The 17,569-nt window shown below is 43.3% G+C and overlaps 1 protein-coding gene across 1 annotated transcript in view; it reads left to right on the forward strand.

The window, feature by feature from the left end:
* The window catches only part of LOC107202366 (calpain-8), a 29,942-nt gene extending 13,261 nt beyond the window's left edge, over positions 1–16,681 (forward strand). Inside the window, exons 7-21 of the mRNA XM_015623054.3 lie at positions 479–564; positions 1,917–1,991; positions 2,991–3,151; positions 3,860–4,035; positions 6,373–6,384; positions 8,096–8,307; positions 8,920–8,956; positions 9,579–9,644; positions 10,559–10,616; positions 11,136–11,200; positions 12,426–12,494; positions 13,767–13,845; positions 14,739–14,858; positions 15,472–15,530; positions 16,455–16,681. Of these exons, the coding sequence (XP_015478540.1) occupies positions 479–564; positions 1,917–1,991; positions 2,991–3,151; positions 3,860–4,035; positions 6,373–6,384; positions 8,096–8,307; positions 8,920–8,956; positions 9,579–9,644; positions 10,559–10,616; positions 11,136–11,200; positions 12,426–12,494; positions 13,767–13,845; positions 14,739–14,858; positions 15,472–15,530; positions 16,455–16,478 (1,299 nt within the window). The 3' untranslated portion in view covers positions 16,479–16,681. The remainder of the gene's footprint in view (positions 1–478; positions 565–1,916; positions 1,992–2,990; positions 3,152–3,859; positions 4,036–6,372; positions 6,385–8,095; positions 8,308–8,919; positions 8,957–9,578; positions 9,645–10,558; positions 10,617–11,135; positions 11,201–12,425; positions 12,495–13,766; positions 13,846–14,738; positions 14,859–15,471; positions 15,531–16,454) is intronic.
* The last annotated feature ends 888 nt before the right edge of the window (positions 16,682–17,569 follow it).

A 17,569-nucleotide genomic window follows, 5' to 3' on the forward strand; every position in this document is an offset into this window, starting at 1 on the left:
TATGTTGTGTGAGGTGGGAGCAAGCACTTTCCCAGTCAGATGGGAAAAGAGTAAAAGCCTCTTTGATGAACTCCGCTGTGAGTCTCATCTTCAGAGCGAGCCCCAGGTATCCCTGCTCCTCTGAAACTGGAATAATTACAGATGTCCATGCCAGATAACCTCCTTCCAATCTTACTGTGTTGTGCAATGTTTCCTGCTTTTGAGGATGCAGATATTCTGCTGGTTTGTAGCTGATGATTTTCCTTGTGGGTTGCTGGCATTATATGAAATGGTGAGTGCTGCAGCTAATGGCTCACTTGGTGGCACAGGATAATGTAAAATAAGAGTGAAAGGCACCTAGGTGTCTTTTAACTATTGCAAATTGTAATGGACTGCTTCACTCAAGTACAAATCATGTTTTATCCTATCTGAAAAGCAATTGCCCTCTGATGATGGAATAATGGAAGTTCTCAGGCTCTGTTTGTTGTGGATCTTTTAGGTATATTACCGAGGACGGCCAGAGAGACTAGTGAGGCTTAGGAATCCCTGGGGTGAAGTAGAATGGACTGGATCCTGGAGTGATAAGTAGGTTTTTACATGCCCCTGCCTCTCTCTCTTTTGTGTATTTTGGAATCTATTAAAAATTAAATTGGGACAATGCAGTTAATCCAATCACAAAGCACATTTAGGAGAGATACTAAATCAGTTGGAATAAAACACTATTAATTTATTACCAAGGTTGGATATTGATCCATTCTTTCCAGAGGGCATTAATACCTGCCTCAGGCGGAGCTTTCTCATCAGAAACAACAGCCCTTGGTTTAACTCTGAGCAGCCCAATGCAAGCCACATCCACGTCGTTTTGCAAGACAATTTTTCTCAAATTGATCCTACCAATGGTTCCAGGACCTAAGTAAAATATACAAACCAGTCCTGTTCCTGGGAGTTAAAGCAGGGACAAGCCATTATTACCTCTGCCTTGACTCTGAGGTTGCTCAGCTTGAAATCACACCAGAATTTGGTACCTATCTGAGAATCTTGAAAAGCTGGGGATGCTGACTAAAATAAGGACACAGAAGTTTCAAAATCTCTCAGAAACTGTCTGGGCTTCAACTATTTTGGAATCTTGGGAGTGTGGTAGTGACAACACCTTTTTAAATTTTATATTTAGAATGGCATAAATTTTACTGTCATTTGGGCCACAATATATTTTTCCATTCAGTACTTTGAGATTTCAGTTTCCTGTTCTGACTGACTGCAGCCTGGGTGCTGATGTTTCATAATTAAGGATAAAGATAACATTACAATTAATTTTACTTTTATCACAGCTGCTTTGCTCAGCCCCAAGGTAAGGTGCCTCAGGCACACACACATGCCATATCCTGGTTTTGTCACACCTGTTTTACCATGGGACAAGCTTGCTGAGGCAGGTGCAGTGCTACACTGTCACATGGGAGCAAATCAGAGCAGAATCCATCCTGAGCACATTAATATCAGAATGGCAAGGGAGCAACCCTGTTTTCTGCAGCAAATTTTCTGATTGCACCTTTTTGCTTTCCTGTTCTTCCATGACCCCCAATAATGGAGGTTATATAATTTCCCTAGGGAGGATATCAGACACCCCAATAGGTCTTAAAATGCGGAAGCTCTGACTGACTTTCAGGCTGTGAATTTCCTAATCCAGCCAGTCTGTTTGTACCTTCGGGCACCTGGCAGGGGAGATTCAATTCAAGGCTTATTTGTTGCAAATAGTGTGGCAGTCTAATTCCAGCCCAGTACAGTCAGCTTGCAGCATGTGCTGTCATTTGGAGGGGCACAAGGTCTATTTGTTGAAGAAATATATACTCCTTTATCAGCCCAAGATAGAATCTAACTCAGATCTCACTGTAGAACAAAATGTATCAGCTAAACAGTGTGCTTTTGTGCTTTGTCTGCAGTGCTCCTGAGTGGAATTATGTTGATCCCAAACAAAAACAGGCTCTGGATAAGCAAGTAGATGATGGAGAGTTTTGGTGAGAATTGTTCATTTAGCTTACTCTTTTGGACATTTTATGTGCCTTAAGCAATCCTTTCAATTGGATGGGGGAAAACTGCCAGCACCAAAGGGGTTAATAATGACATGCATTGTTAGCCTCTTATTTATCTCCCTTCCTATTCAAATATTACCTTTTATTAGAGCTTGCATAACTCGGCACTTATCCAAAATATAGAGACCAGATGGTAATAAAATTAATGAGGTGGCAAGAATGAACCTCAGCTGCTCTACATTTTGAGGTTTGTTTTTTTGCCTAAATGCTACACACTAATGAAAAAGTTCAGATTACCAGCTTGGGAAGAGTCTGTTTACTCAGACCTAATAGAAAGCCTGTCCTAACCCTGATCTGATTAAATATGGATCAGTGCTGAACTGATGTCACTCTGTCCTAGTCTGGAAAGACAAACGGCCACCAGTTTGATTTCCAGTGCAATCAGCTGCATGGGCCATCAGGCAGTAGGAAATGAGAGCAGACCTCTGCTTGCAGCATGAAGCAATCAAGGTCTGTCACTCATGCAAACCTACAAGGAATGGTAAAAACAAATACCAGCAACAGGATGTTTGTGAAACACCAAACTGGCTGTTTTCCTACAGAGTGATGCTATCACAAGGGCCAGCTCCTACTCCCTTTAAATGGGATCTCCTCACACATCCTGTTTCACCAGTTCCAGTGAATTTGTTTGTGAAGCATGATCCACGAGGAATTGCACACAGCTGGGGATGACAGGACATGGTTTGACTGAGCCCATAAATGTGTAACAACCAATGACAGAGGCTGTCTCCAGAAGATACAGCTCATTTAGGCAGTGGGCAATTTTGTTTCCCAAAAGCCAGTTCCAAGTTTCAGAATTCAATTAAATGCAGCTTTGGACAGCTCTGCAACACCAATGTTTGTTGCCCTGTGGGAGAGGTGTCCAGCTGCAGCCACCTCATCTGTTGCAGGCTGATGGACTAACCTGGTCCCTTTGTGTGCCAGGATGGCATTTTCAGATTTCCAAAGGCAGTTTAGCCGCCTTGAGATCTGCAATTTGACTCCTGACACACTGACAAGCAACAAGGTCAACAAATGGGACCTGACCCTGTTTAATGGACAGTGGAGACGGGGTTCATCTGCTGGGGGCTGCCAGAACTACCAAGGTAAGGACCCAACCAAATGGGCCTTTGGTGAAATCCCAAACAAAACATTCAAAAACCGCTTGTGAGCTGGAGGGGGCTTTGGTGAGATAAAAAAGAGCTTGGAGGTGCAACAATTCCTGTGGGGTTTAGACAGTAAAGCAAAAGCCTGGGAGTTTAAATGAAGTGCTAATTTACACTTATTTCCTCGTGGCGGATTACCTGCCCACCAAGCAGTTAATTTGTGGTGATATTATTTTTGTTTTTTCTCTGTCTGCTTTTCCTGCTTATGTAGCTTTTGTTACTGGCTGGAGCAATCCTCTGAAGGGTTGGGTAGGCCAGGAAAGTGTCACAGTTCAGTGGCACTGTTATCCAATTCGTTTTCAGGTTAGACCTCTGGAGAGGCTGTCTGGCGTTTGGTCCTCTTGCAACAATAACCGCCTCAGCCAAGGACATTTCCTGGAGATAAATGACTGGCTGGAATTAACAGTATCAGCTCCTCCCTGGTGGTCATTAGTCCCAGGAAATACCCCGGTGCTTTGATTTCCCATGGCTCCAGCTAATACTCAGCATAGCTGTGAAAACAAACCAGTGTAAATCAATGGAAAGAACTGGAAAACCTCCAGGCAAAAGTCCTTCCAGGGAGATAGTCTCTGTAGGTCTAGTGACAGCTGTCTTGGCTGCAGTGACAGCAAAACCTCCTCCTTTTTGTCTCCTGTTGGGAACTCTTAGCAACATACTGGACCAATCCCCAGTTTAGAATCCGGTTGGATGAACCAGACGATGACCATGAGGGGAGTTTGAACGAGCCATGCTGTACTATCCTGGTGGGCTTGATGCAGAAGAATCGCAGGAGACAGAAGAGAATGGGAGAAAGTCTGCTTAGTATTGGTTATTCACTCTACAAGGTAAAGTTTGTTCCTGATTTTAAAGACTTTATTCCTTGTCCCTTTAAGCTGGAAAAAAATTAGCAGCATGCTACATCTTGACATTCAGCACTACATTTCAATAAGATCTGGATTTTGGAAAATTATTCAATTCCTTCTCTCATTTCTTCCTGACTCCCATAATATGGGAAGACTCAGATAAATTGAGGCTCAGTTTTTTCCCACTTCAACAGGCTGGCAGTGTAAATGATTGAGCCCGTAATTTAGTGACAGTCTTGTTGAGAATCTTCTTTTACAAAATCTGAATTGGGACAGGCTTGGGATGCTTGGCAGTTCCAGATAAGTATTTCTGATTACAGCCTATCATTAGTCCTCAGCAGTCACTTTCTTTTTTGTTATTATTTGTCCCTTGTATTTCAAACTTTTTTGACCCATTGTCTGCCATATGCTACTCTTCTGGTTCAGTAAATTTGGAGCTTTGTTTTCCCTGATTTTCCCAGTGTTGCTAAAAATGTAATGTAAGGAAAGAACCTATAGTGTAACCTCTAATTTCTGTGGTGTGAGGGGAGAGAAGCAAATGTAAAATTTTCCAACCAGTATAAACATTACCAATATCACATATGAAGAAAAGCAATTAAATGTTGTATAGGCTCCACTGGATGAAGATCATTAGCTAGCACAGGTGGAGCAGATGGGAATGGCTGACTTTTGCTAATAAATCTTGTGTGGGATGGCTCAAAATTACAGAAGGTTTTCCCTAGTGCCCAAGTGCCTGCATGCACACGTGGATCTCACTGAGCACATTGCTGAGCTGCCTTCTCTGTGGTACCAGGCACCCTCACCTATCAGCATCCCAAATCTGAGCGTTATGGATGTCTCTGCTCCCATCACTGAGTACTACAGTGGAGAAGTGTGGATCTGATTTTCTCTGAGCCTGAGAGAATTACAGCCTGTCAGCGGCTGATCTGTTCCTAAGGAAAAGTTTCTTGAGAGCTCTCTTGCTCAAGGATGATCTTTATAAACCATTTCACTTTCTCAAAACAGTTCTGTATAACTGCAGATAGTGTGTTTTTCTCTTGTCCCACCAACGGGACAAGAGGTGGTGTTCCCTTGACCAATTATGTTAAACCTGTAGCTTAAGACCCTATAAAAGCTGAAAAGTTCAGAGAATAAAGGTCCCTTTTCCTAGCAACTCGTTCTTGTGTGCTGCATTGAACCCACACTTCTACATCGTGTCTGACAGTGACAGAGAAGTTCTCGTGCTTTACATCTATTCCATCCCATCTGTGTCCTCTGCAGTCTTACCCACAGCAGGGTAGACCTGGTGACCCTTAAGTCACTTAAGTGACCTTTAAGATGTTAATTTTTTGGAAAAACCTGTCTGCTAAGTCATCTCAGGTAGGCACCCAGCTATGATCCCAGCTCCTTGGATCACACTCCATAGTAGGTTTAACTTCATCGCAGCTGATGCTGTGGCTGGGGAACGCTGGTTAGGACTGCAGAGATGATGACTTAAAGGTCTTCATCTCTACAGGAAAAGGTGAAAAGATGTGTGTTCAAGTCTGTCTGCCTCCCTGCAGAGCTTTTGTAATTCATGTATCTGCCTGCTGTCAGCAGCTGTGTGTCCATCACCCAGCTCCTGCCCTTCCAGTGTGCTGGTTGTAGGCAACAACACCTGAAGTCTCAAGGGGCCACTCTGGCTCCAGAAATGTTGTATGTGTGGTATTTTTAAAATCTCCTTTGGAACTTGGGAGGACACTCTCCTTGGCTCTCACTAGAATCCATGCTCTCAAGACAATTTATTGCTTTTGGAAAATTTGCCTTTTATTTGGAGTTAACAGCAGTTCAGTCAATTTAGGAAGGGCCAAATACTGAAACTTGCTACTTGCTATAGTTGCCTCACAACAATCTCATCATCCCCAGGCTGACTGCTAGTGACAGTAGCCTTATATTTTCATCCTATTCAGTAGCAGTAGACTAGTGGAGTTTGTGTCTGCTGTAATAAACTCTGGTTTTGGTTAGCAAAGTAGGGATAACTTGTTGACTTTCCTGACTGAGCGTTTAAAGACTCAAATATTTCCAACCAACTGTATCATTCAGAACAGCACATCAGGGGAAGAGCAATTCAATATGCTATAGATTTCTCTGGATGAATATTCAGTTTTTCCTCTGGAACAGCTCTAGGACAAGACAGAATTTCATGCCTATCTGATACTATTATATGTGTATTAAATGTGGTTGTAAATGAAAATTTTTTTCGAAAAGTGTCTGAAGGAGGCTTTATCTGGATTTTCTTCCCTACTGGTAGGTGCAAGTATATAGCAGCACTTTAACATTGTCTCTTTGCCTTCCTTCCAGGTTCCTCAGGAGGTATGTAGTCTCTGCTGAAGACTTCCAGCCTCCACATGGTCACCTCTCTTGCACTGAAGAATTTAGCATGCAAAGATGACTTCTTCCTTACTAATGATATCTCTTCTGGAGAGCTTTGCCTTTGCATCACTGGACCAATATCTCAAGTTCTGAATAATCATTTTCAAGGGACGGGGGCACAAGGATTTATTACAGATGTCTGACTCCCAGTCTTGATCTCATTTATACTTGCTGAAATTGGGCTTCCAGGAAGTTTGTACAACCGAGGTCAGAATTTGTCTAGTTCAGGTGAAGGCAGAACAGGATCTCTGCACTCTAAAACTGTGAAAAAGTAGCTCGTATTGTTTAGAAGAAATGCCAAGCTTTGTGGATCCGTTCCTTTTACAATTCTGAGCTGGGGCTCCTGGTAATGAACAAGCCCTGCTCAACCTTCCCTAATCCCCCCAGATGTCAATACTGAGGCAAAGAGACTTTTCATTGCTGAAGAAAGAGACCCCAGGGGTGTCTGGCAGTAGGAATAGCCTATACTCATTACTGAGGTCCAGCAGCCCATGCTGCCAATTTTTCCTTGGCTTTTCAGCCCTTTTCCTCTCTCAGTAAATGAATGTGTGGCCATGTAGCAATTAACTGTGTTCTTTTAGCAGCCTTGCAAATGCAAAGGGAAAATTAACTTTATACATTGGGAAAGATATGGATCTGTCTTCTTAACCTTTGCAGTTCCACTTAGCTTAATATTGAGTGAGGGGAAAAGATGGGGCTGTTGAATAAATACCAAATTCAATCTTATCTCAGAATAAAAGAGGAAAAACCTGCATGTTTTTTCTACAGTTTACAACAGAAAACCTGAATGATTATACCAATGTTTGGTAAGATTTTTGTGTGCTCTGACCTTAGACAGAGACCTTACCCCTAAACGATGCTTCCTTCCCATCCTGCATCAGCTACACAGCATTTTTTGTGTCTCACTGAATCATACTTTTTGAAAGACATTGCTGTGGAGCAAAAGTCATGAGCAGTTTTATAGCAGGGATGTTGTTCTTACACTACTGCTCCTTCTTATGTCAGTGTTTTATTTTATGAACTGTGCAATGTTTAACTTCCTAAGGAGTATATTGGTATTAAGAACAATTTAAATACTGTTTTCTACAATATCCAAATGAATACCCTTAGTATTACTAATAGAAGTTGGGTAAATCACCTAATGTGGCCCCAAAAGTCTCAGCCTTGTGACTACTACTTTGTTCTGTTTACTAACTATTTTCTGTCTATTTAAAGAAATCAGAGACTATAATTCCTATGCAATTGGGAGATTTATTCCATGCCATAAATTGCTCAAGGATATTCTGAAAATTAAATTTGCCCACAAGCTGCCTATGAAAGCAAAAAATGCTCAATGCACGGAAAATTTACAGTGTAGTAATTTGATCAGATACGAGCATACATTATGATACTTTTATTTATTTTATGGTACCAAGTGTAAAGAGGCATGTGAAAAGATAATCTCTATAGAGGAAGATTCTTGCCCCTTCTAATCATCTGCCTGTTTCCCATGACAGAACCCTGGTGGTTTTCTTTTGTGCCATTCCTCACGGATTTATTAATTTATGAAAAGAGAATCTTGAGCTGGCTTTGAAGCGCTGAAATTGAAATCGGGTGGCTGGCTTACCAGGGAGCTGCCAGAGGGTTTCTAACAAAAACACATTCTCCACAGCTGGAAAACAGCACAGATGTGCACACAGGCCGTGCTTTCTTCGCAAGGCACCAGCCAGCAGCCCGGACTGACCCCTACGTGAACCTGCGCGAGGTCTCCAGCCGCATGACGCTGCCCCTGGGACAGTATCTCATTGTGCCCTCCACCTTTGAGCCCTACAGGAATGGGGAGTTCTGCCTGAGAGTTTTTGCTGAGAAGCAGGCTAAATCACAGTGAGTACCTTCCTGAAAGCCCCCACTTCTGCTGGGAGGCAGGCAAAGGAGAAGGTCATGTGTTGCACCTACAGCCTGGGCTTGATTTTTTGTCTTAACCAGCAAAATAGGCCCATTTCCACATCCCATTTTTCCACAGTCTGTCACAGTGACCAACATCCATGGCAGATGGTTCTTCAGAGTCATGGCTCTTCAGAGATGTCCACTAAGCACTCAGCAGGGAACAAGATCTGTGAAGGAGAAGTTCCCACAGTGAAAGAGTGCAGGATTTGAGACTATGATGATGATGAGACTGATGATGAGAGGTTGTAAAAAGGGTTGTATCAATAGCATCCATAGCATGATAAAACAGGAGTCTGGATGGAGGACAAGAACAGCAAGGCTGCATTTCCCATTGGAAATATCTTAAAAGTGTTGGGGCAGGCAGAGGTGGGATGCAGAGCATGAGAAGCAGGAAACTGGGGGGCTTGTTCTGTGCATTTATTAATACCTTATAGTTAAACAGCTTTTTTTTTTTTCCCAAATTATTTTAAAGGATAGATTTTAAAGGAAAGATTTTAAAGTAGACTCATATTTTCTGTTTCTTTAATTTTTTTTCTTTTCTTTCCTTAGGATGATGGGTGATGAGGTGTCTGCAAAGCCATATGAGGTTAGATGCCCTAACTAGGCAGAATTTTTCTTCATAATGTGGAAGTAAAACAGGGGCAAGACTTTCATTTCTCACTTGAGCTGGGATTACAGAATATTTTTGTGCTGAGGGGAAATATTTTTTACATATATCCATGTCTTAGTTTCACATTGATTTTTATGTACCTGGGCCATGTGGCACAGAAGCTTCACCCTTGTAGACTGAGCTGGAACACATTTGATTGTCCTTACCTCCAGCATGGGAAGGAGAAGGCGGAGAGAGCAAATTTCCATAGAAACAAATAGTTCTTCCTGAAGCCTGGGAGAAGCTTCAAAAGGCTTCCAAGGAGCTGCTGGATTGCTCTGGCCAAGTGCAACAACATATTCACAGTGGCTATTTTCTAAAACTATCTTGGTAACAGGAGAAAACTTTCTCATTAGCCTTAGGAAGTATTTGCTCTCAAACTAAGCCAGCCCCTGGCTGGTCATGACTTGAGTAGTGCCTCTGTTTTGCCATTGCTGCAGAGCACATGATGATTTTCTGTTGCTGTAAATAAGCCCCTGTACAGCATCTTTACAATATCCACAGCTCATTTTCTAGAACCACCTTGTTAACCACTCTCTTGGCCATCTCTTTCCTCTAGCCTCATGTTGATAACAAAGATATAGATGATGAGTTCAAGACTCTATTCCAAAAGCTCTCTGGAGAGGTAAGTGGATTAAAGTGAACAAAAAAGACCGAGACCTCTCTGTTAAGATTATACAAATATTTGACTTGCCAATTCCTTTTACTGTCTGTTCAAAAAACCAAGTATTTCTCCCCTTTTATTAACTCACAGCTTCAGTTCAGGTTATTTTACAATAGAGAAGATTTTCTACATTGTTCCTATTATTGGTGCAAAATGTGATTTTTTTTCCCCTTGGTAATGCAAGGCAGGGAATAACAGTGAAAATAGGGGCAATAGGAGTGAGGACTGTGAAAATATTATCCCAGGGTGAAATAAATTACCCGTGGAGTTATCGTATAATTCTGACAATTGCTTGGCTGGCCAATTCCTTCCTTTTTGTTTAGCCCCAGGAATCAGAAAACTGTTGGCTGGGCTTTTTCTCTACTTAATGTATTTGAAAAACAGTATCTACAAAGCCCTGCTGCGTTAGCCTGTGGCTGTCATGTCAGATTTCCTCTTAATGAACAGGTGGCCACTGCTACTGGAGAGGGAAAACATCTTTTTAGTTAGAAAGACCTTTCTGAGTTTTGAGAGGGCAATTTTAGAATTGCTTGGTTGTAGTTTCTGTAAGCCCTGAGAATCTCAAATGTTTTCCTGAACCTTTTTATTCAGTCAAACCTTTAAAAAAGTTGCCATTTACTTGGTCATGTCACCATAACACCTAAGAAACCACTTATTTCCTGGTTGAATGTCTAGGAAATATGATTGGTTTTGAAGATCTTCTCTCTCTTGAGGGTAAATGTGAAGGATTAAAAAAAAAAATAAGGGTTTACATGCTTTAGATTTGGAAAGAAAATAGTCTCTGGATGTCTGATAGCAAATCAATAGAGCTTGTTTTTCTCACAAAAAAATAATTTTTGTATTAACACCTACAGTATGTTTTGTTTTCTGCCCAGGACTGTGAAGTGACTGCAACTGAACTTCAAAGGATCCTAAACAGGGTTTTGGCAAAGAGTAAGTGACATTACTTCCCATTGGATGGAGCCCAGAATGGGGCTTACGCTAACAAAACCCAGCTCTGTCAGCTAGGGGTGATGAAAAACTGAGCTTATGCCTGGTCCCAGCTGAATTTCTCCTGGCTTGTTGAGCCTCTAAAGATGGGGTGGGGGTGGAAATACTGCCTGGTGCTTCCCATCCAAATGCTGCCAGCAGACGTTCTGCAGAGGCACAACATCCCCTGCGCTTTTCTGGGACGACCACCATGGGCAGTGTTATTATGCTGCTGCATGACTTCTGTGGACAGATAGAGGCTTATCACCACCAAAACAAATTACATCCCCTCCCACTGTGAAAAAAAAAAAAAAACAACAAAAAAACATATTAATTAACTGAAAGGACATCGTGGAAGAAATGGCAGAGCATTTTCTTTGCTACCAAGATTTGAAGGTGGTTGATATCTCCAGCATTGCCTGCAGAAAAATATTTGTGTTAAACTATTTCTCACTTGGACTTTTATATTTCTTTTTTGTACAGGAAAGGATGTCAAAAGTGATGGATTCAACATAAACACTTGCAGGGAGATGATCAGCCTTTTAGATGTATCCTTTGAATGTCATTTCATCACCTTTAAAGTTTCTGGATCTCTTTTGCAAGCCTTCCTGACAAGCTGGGCTAAGTTTACACTTCAGTTTTCCAGACACACGGCTGGGGGCAAAAATTCAGCCAAGCATCTCTATCAGCTCATGGTGGTAGAAACCTCAACCATTTAATCATCAGCTGCTTCTCTCACTGCATCTCTCATTGCTTAAACTTTTTCCTAAATATAGTGGGGAGAAGAAGTAGGGCCTTTCTGCCTGGCTGCACCTGTGCTGTTCCAGGTGCATACACAGCATGCTTGGCAGGATGCAGGTTTTGAGCACATCCTCAGCTGCTGTCTCTGAGTCAGGTCCTGCTCATAGAACCCGAGCTCACAGCAGCAGGGACAGGCTGAGCCTGTTCCCAGGGACAAGGCTGCAAGTACAGGCAGTGCCTGCCTCCCTCCTGCATAACTGGGAGGACACTTGGGAGCTTATAAGGTTTGAGTAGCCAAGGGAAAAGGAGAGGTCAAAACCTCTGCCCAGGTTTGTGTAGCCAAAGGAAAAGGTCAACACCTCTACCCCAGTGCTCCTTTGCACTGGGAGGGTGAAGAACCATGCTGCCAGGATCTCGCTGGTGCTGGTGTCACGGCATGGCCATACTGAGGCCAGCAGGGATTCACTGTGGATCTTGTGGATAACTGGCTGCTAGGAGAAGGCATGCCAGTGCCCTATACTTTACAGGCTCCCAAGCCTAATGGGGTAACTCAGTAAGTACAATGTCATGGTGTCCAGATCCCTCTTTCTGCATAATTTTCCATTGGAAGGGATGTTCAAGGCCCTGAAGGACATGGGAGAAGACTCTGTAGACTGCTACTGACTCTCTTCACTTGCAGCTCCCGCCTCTGGTTTCTAACAATTGTCTGGTGCAATGCCAGGCCCTTTTCCCCCTAAGGACTCTAATCTGCTAAAATGTGAGTGCTTTTAATCGTGCTTATATATTTAGCAATCCCATATATCATTCCTTGAGAGTGAAGATAGCCTAGAAATTCTTGGCATACCTTTAGCCAAGCAAATGTGGAGCTGTGGGCATGTCTGTGGGAGATGGAGATGCATTACAAATGAGACCTAAACTGGCATTAAGATGACACTGTGATAGGTGATTTGTTTTTATCAGAACTGATTGCTCTCCAGTGCTGCTAAGGATAAAGGAATCCTGAATTTTGAACCATGCCTTAACATGGACCAGACCGATGGGACCGGCACCTTGGGACTTGTAGAATTCAAGATACTTTGGATGAAGATTCAAAAGTATTTGGTAATATTTCTGACTCTACCCCCTTCCCTTCTCAGCTCTGAAGTAGAGATCCAGAACAGAGATAGAGTTAAACCCTCACAGGCAGATATAATTGGAAGCCTTCCTTCTCAGGGCTCAAGTTTGTTCCAGGGTTCTGAAACACCTCTCACTCAACACAAGCAAATCATCTTTCACCTTGGCCCCATCATTCTCCATAATTTGCAATACCTTACAGAAAGACAGATTAACTCTCTGATTATTGGCAAAGACAGCTGTCTCTGCTTCCTGCTCTATTAAAGATCATATGAACATATCTCGGCTGTTGCAATATGTTGCATTGCTGGCTGAGCATAAGCAAACACAAGAAACATATTTTTAGGACTTACAAAAAACTGCCTTTGTATTTTTGAAATCTTATAGAACTGCTGATTTTTTTTTCTGGTAAGGGATTTAATATCCCAAGAAGTTCACCCAGCATGAAGCAGTCCAAAAGAAGGTCAGATCTGGACTTTCTTGGTGTGATTACCTCCCTTTCAGGCAAGCCTGATGGCACCAAACTTGATGTTGCTCATCACAGAGCATCTGTCCTGGAGTTCCATGAAGAAATGTTGGGTTCATGGAGTCCCAGCTCTGTCCTAAGGCTTGTCAGGAAAGCAAGCCCTGGGACTTAAATCCAGTATTAACTGTAGGTTTGGGTGGCTTCTAATTCTGGATAACAAACCTGCTGGCAGTAGGAGGCATCTGTCATCTTGTCTGAAATATTAAGCAAGATGGACTTGGTCTGTTGCAGTGTTTGCCAGATGATAGGGTATTTTCCTCAATGGCCTGTCTGCCACCATGTAATGTGAAGGCAGGCAAACAGCCAGCCCATGGGAATGTGTTTCCCACTCTGCCTGGCTTGCCAGTAGCTGCTTGAAATGTTTCTCTTGCTCATTAATGTTTCAAAGAGTAGGAGCTTGTGGCGGTAGGGACAGTCCCTGTCCCAGCCATCAGCGGGCACAGCGGTGACAATGTGAACATTGAGGTAGGAATGATTGTCTGGCACTGATCAGCTACACGAGCAGGGAGGATGGCAGGGCATGGGCTGCATGGTGGGCTAGCAAACCAAGGTTAAAGCCTAGAGGAGCCATCTGAGAGGCTTGTAGCCCCTGATGAGACCTTGTTACCACGCCTTCACAGCTGCTGTGCGCCAGCTGTGCAAGCCCAACCTGCCTCCCCTGCCCACACCACGGCATTGCTCCAGGGGCACACACTCGAGTGCTCTCTCCCATTCCCTCCTTCCCCTTGCCACAGGCAATCTATAAGAAAGTGGACAGTGACTACTCTGGTACCATCGACTCCCACGAGATGCGAAATGCCCTCAGAGAGGCAGGTGAGTGCGCTGCTCGGGGATGCCATCAGATCACCAAGCACTGGGAGAACAGCAGAGCGTTTTAATGGCTTTTCTTCTCTCCTGTCACCTAGATCACAGCGTTGCCAGTGATATTCTCCCTTCCTGACAGTCACACACTGCAATCCTTTTGCTGTTTCATACATCAAACCCCATCCTCTGTTCTGCATTATGAGCCACTGGTACTTTTGTCCATGCTGTGACCATTGCTTATCCATCTGATTATTACTTGCTCTATTTTTGGCCTCATTATTTCTAATCTAATAGTCCTCTTTCAGAGCTATGCCCAAACCCTCTTTTTCCTTCATTTCCTCCCATCACTTTTCTCTCCTCCAGAGAAGGTGCAAGCCTGATCATGGCATGCCCCAATGATGTGCTCTCTGATGTTGTTCACTTTTGGAGCAGAGCTTGCCAGCTAAGGGGCATCTAGAGGAACACTGTGTTTTTTTGATTTGTCTTGTGCTCAGTGGATTTTATATGAATGATCCAGAGACAGAAATAGCATGAATATGGGCCTGAATAGAGCCCAATGTGTTATGTGAGCAATTGGCTCTGCTGCAATCACTGCTATTCAGCTGCAGTGCCAAGACTCGCTAATTAGGGGTTTATCTGGGGAACATAGGACTGGTTATACTGTGAAACAATGTAAAATATGCAGTTTGACAAAATGCTGTGGGAGAACTCTATGCCTTTCTTCACCCAACACAATGGGCTTTGGAAAGGACCCACAGAGGTGGGTGTGGGAGTCCAGCAGACATTCAGGGAGGAATAGTCCTGCCCTTCAACCTCAGCTGCAGCAGTCCATGGATAAGTGGCATCCAAGACAGCAAATTAACCTGCTGTGTCAGTGACTCCCATGCTCTCCTGGCCCTCAGGTTTCAGGCTCAACGATGAGGTGCAGCACAGCATCGTCACCCGCTACGCCTGCAGCACCAAGCTGACCATTGACTTTGATGGCTTTGTGGCCTGCATGATCCGCCTGGAGACCCTGTTCAGTGAGTGCAGCTCCTGAAAGCTTTGGGGTTGCCTTAGGTATCTGGTGTCTTCAGCTGTGAATGTAGCAAATCGCATGGAAAGGTCAGGATGCCAGAAAAATTGTGTTGGAGAAAGCAGCAGAGAAACAGCAAAAGCCTTTCTGTCTGAATGACCATGGGGAGCAGGGGACACGTTTCCATAACGCACCATTCTCTTGTGTTTTACAGTCATCAGCAACTCACAGTCAGTGCTCTAGCCCCAGATAGTCCCAGCCCTGACAAAGGGGACCATTTATCACTGGCAGTCCTTACTCAGACCTGATTTACAGGTTTGTCCCCGGATCATGCCAGATGCCACCACGTCAGATTTTATAGTTGTCCTGCTGCCAACTCCCATTTTGCTGCTGTAGATCTATTCCACCTCATGAAGCAGCTTAAAAATTATTTGTAAGAAGAAAGAAGAACAGCTGTAATATTATCTTACAGTGTAATATTATCTTACAGAACCAGTCTAAATTTCCAGTAGATCATGGCAAAAAGCCAGACTTACATTTTGTCAGACATGACAGATTCTCTACATGCCAAACTCTGTGGTTTATATCCAGTTTTTTCCCCCCACTCTTCTACATTTCAGAAGTGTTCCATCTCCTGGACAAAGACAAGAGTGGAGTCATCCAGATCTCTCTGCCTGAGGTAAGGCAGGTCAGATAGAAATACCACCTGATCCAACTGCAGCAGTAGGCCACACTAAAGTACACTTATTTAAAATCACTATTAGTGATTTAATCACTGTTATAAGAGAAACATGGTAGTGATTCAAAGGGCAAGTTTGTTTATGTGAAAATGCTCTTCAGCCCACAAGGCCCGTCTGAATTAGTGGAATGAACTTGTACCTTTTATGAGCAAAAAAGTAAAGATACATTCAAAGCCCCCAAGGCTGATGGAGAAGGTGCTTACACAGTGTATTTCACTATCTCTTTTTAGAGGGCAGTGGTCAATTCATTAGAAAACACACAGCAGGGAACTCTTCTTTTTTGGCAGAGAATGTACTGATCAACCTGCCAGAATTAGAAGAAACCTTTTAAGATGCCAGGTCTTTTTTTCCCCACATTGTTTTTAATGCAAATTTTTCCTGTTGAAGCTTGTAAAAGCAATCAGCTTGAGCCCTCCCTTTGCAGAATACAAATATATCTCAGGAAACAGCTGGAAGGAGCCCCAAGAGGTCCATCCAATTAGTCCTCTCAGCTGAAGACTGGCTTGAAGGGAGGAGCATGGCTAGGAAGCCCTGTGACCCTCAGTCAGTTAGTTAAATCTTGCTGAAATTGTACATTGCATGCTTCCACCCTAGAGCTTTTCAAGGCTGAAAGTTGAAGCTTTCTCCAGCTTGCCCTGTAGAACTCATCTTCCTTTGGAAGAGACCCCACTTGCAATGTTAGAGGCTGATCCTGGCAGTAGATTCCTCTGAAGTTCAAGAACAGATGGATCCTACACATATAAAAGATTAAAATGCAACTCCAGCCTTTCCCAGCTTGTTCTCCCAGAGGCATGGAGGAGTGCCCCAGCGGCATCCTGTAGACCTTCCTAATGCTCTGACTTCTTGTTCTGTTTCTCCCTCAGTGGCTGTGCTGCACACTGATTTGAACCATGGTCAATCAATTCAGCAGAGACGCTTTTCTGAGCATGAAACCGCTTGTTTGGCATCACCTTGTTGTGAAAAACAGAAAGAGAAACTTGTTTTTATTCCTGGCAAGTTACTTTAAGCCAATAAAAATGATCTACTGTCAGTTATAAAATAAATGCATCCTCAAACAAACAAATAAACAAACCCAGGACTGACCTCCTTTACTTTTCCTGCCCAAAGAGTATTGCTCCATGCCATGCTGAAATCTCATCAATTTTGACTTAGCACGAATGGACCCAGGTGGCTGTGGTTTGACTTCTGACTGTGCAGCGAAGTTCGGCAGTGTTCAAAATCCTGGAAGGGATCTCCATTGCTGCAAAATCCAGCATATGTTTTGCTCCATGCTCAAGAGTGTGGGCAAAATTTATGTTGCTGCCCTGGCAACCTCCCTTCACAGACAATTGTCGGCTTTGGCTGTGCCAAGTGTCTGCAAAAGCTGGGGGTGAGGAGCTCAGAGGCAGATGCTGAGCTGCTGGGAGCACAGAGGATTTGGGCACAGACACAGCCCCAAGGATTAACTGGGAATCAGGAAAATGTGGTGGCACTCCTCCACAAGTCTCAGCTCAGTCCTCCAGGAGGAGGAGAGAGGATGGAAGGTCAGGTGCAATTTTCTGCAGTTATTTCAGCTGAGATCTTCTCCTGTGAATGTTTGTCCATATGCATGCCCAAAGAGGGGATTTGGAGCTTTATTTTAATGAGTGATTGGAGCTTGGAATATCATGAAGGCTAGAAACAAAAAACATGCACATAAGGGGTCCAGGAGCCTGAGTGCAGAGGATGTGCTAATGTGGATTGTGACTTAAAGAAGAAACTGAAGCTAAGTGGCTTCAACTGTCTTAAATTTGGCACTGTCTCACAGTGCTGTGCTTTCTAAGACCAATTTGTCCTCTTAAAAAAGCTTCTCTCTACATTAAATTGCATAGTATTCTAAAGAGTAACATCATAGCAATGCAGACAAGATAATCTAGCACTCTGTTTAGCAACAGAAGAATTAACAATCAGAAGATATTTCTGGAACTTGCAGTAATGATCTGATGAGACCATGCATGTC

The sequence above is a fragment of the Parus major genome, chromosome 3 (genome assembly GCF_001522545.3).
Source record: "Parus major isolate Abel chromosome 3, Parus_major1.1, whole genome shotgun sequence".
Classification (NCBI taxonomy): Eukaryota; Metazoa; Chordata; class Aves; order Passeriformes; family Paridae; genus Parus; species Parus major.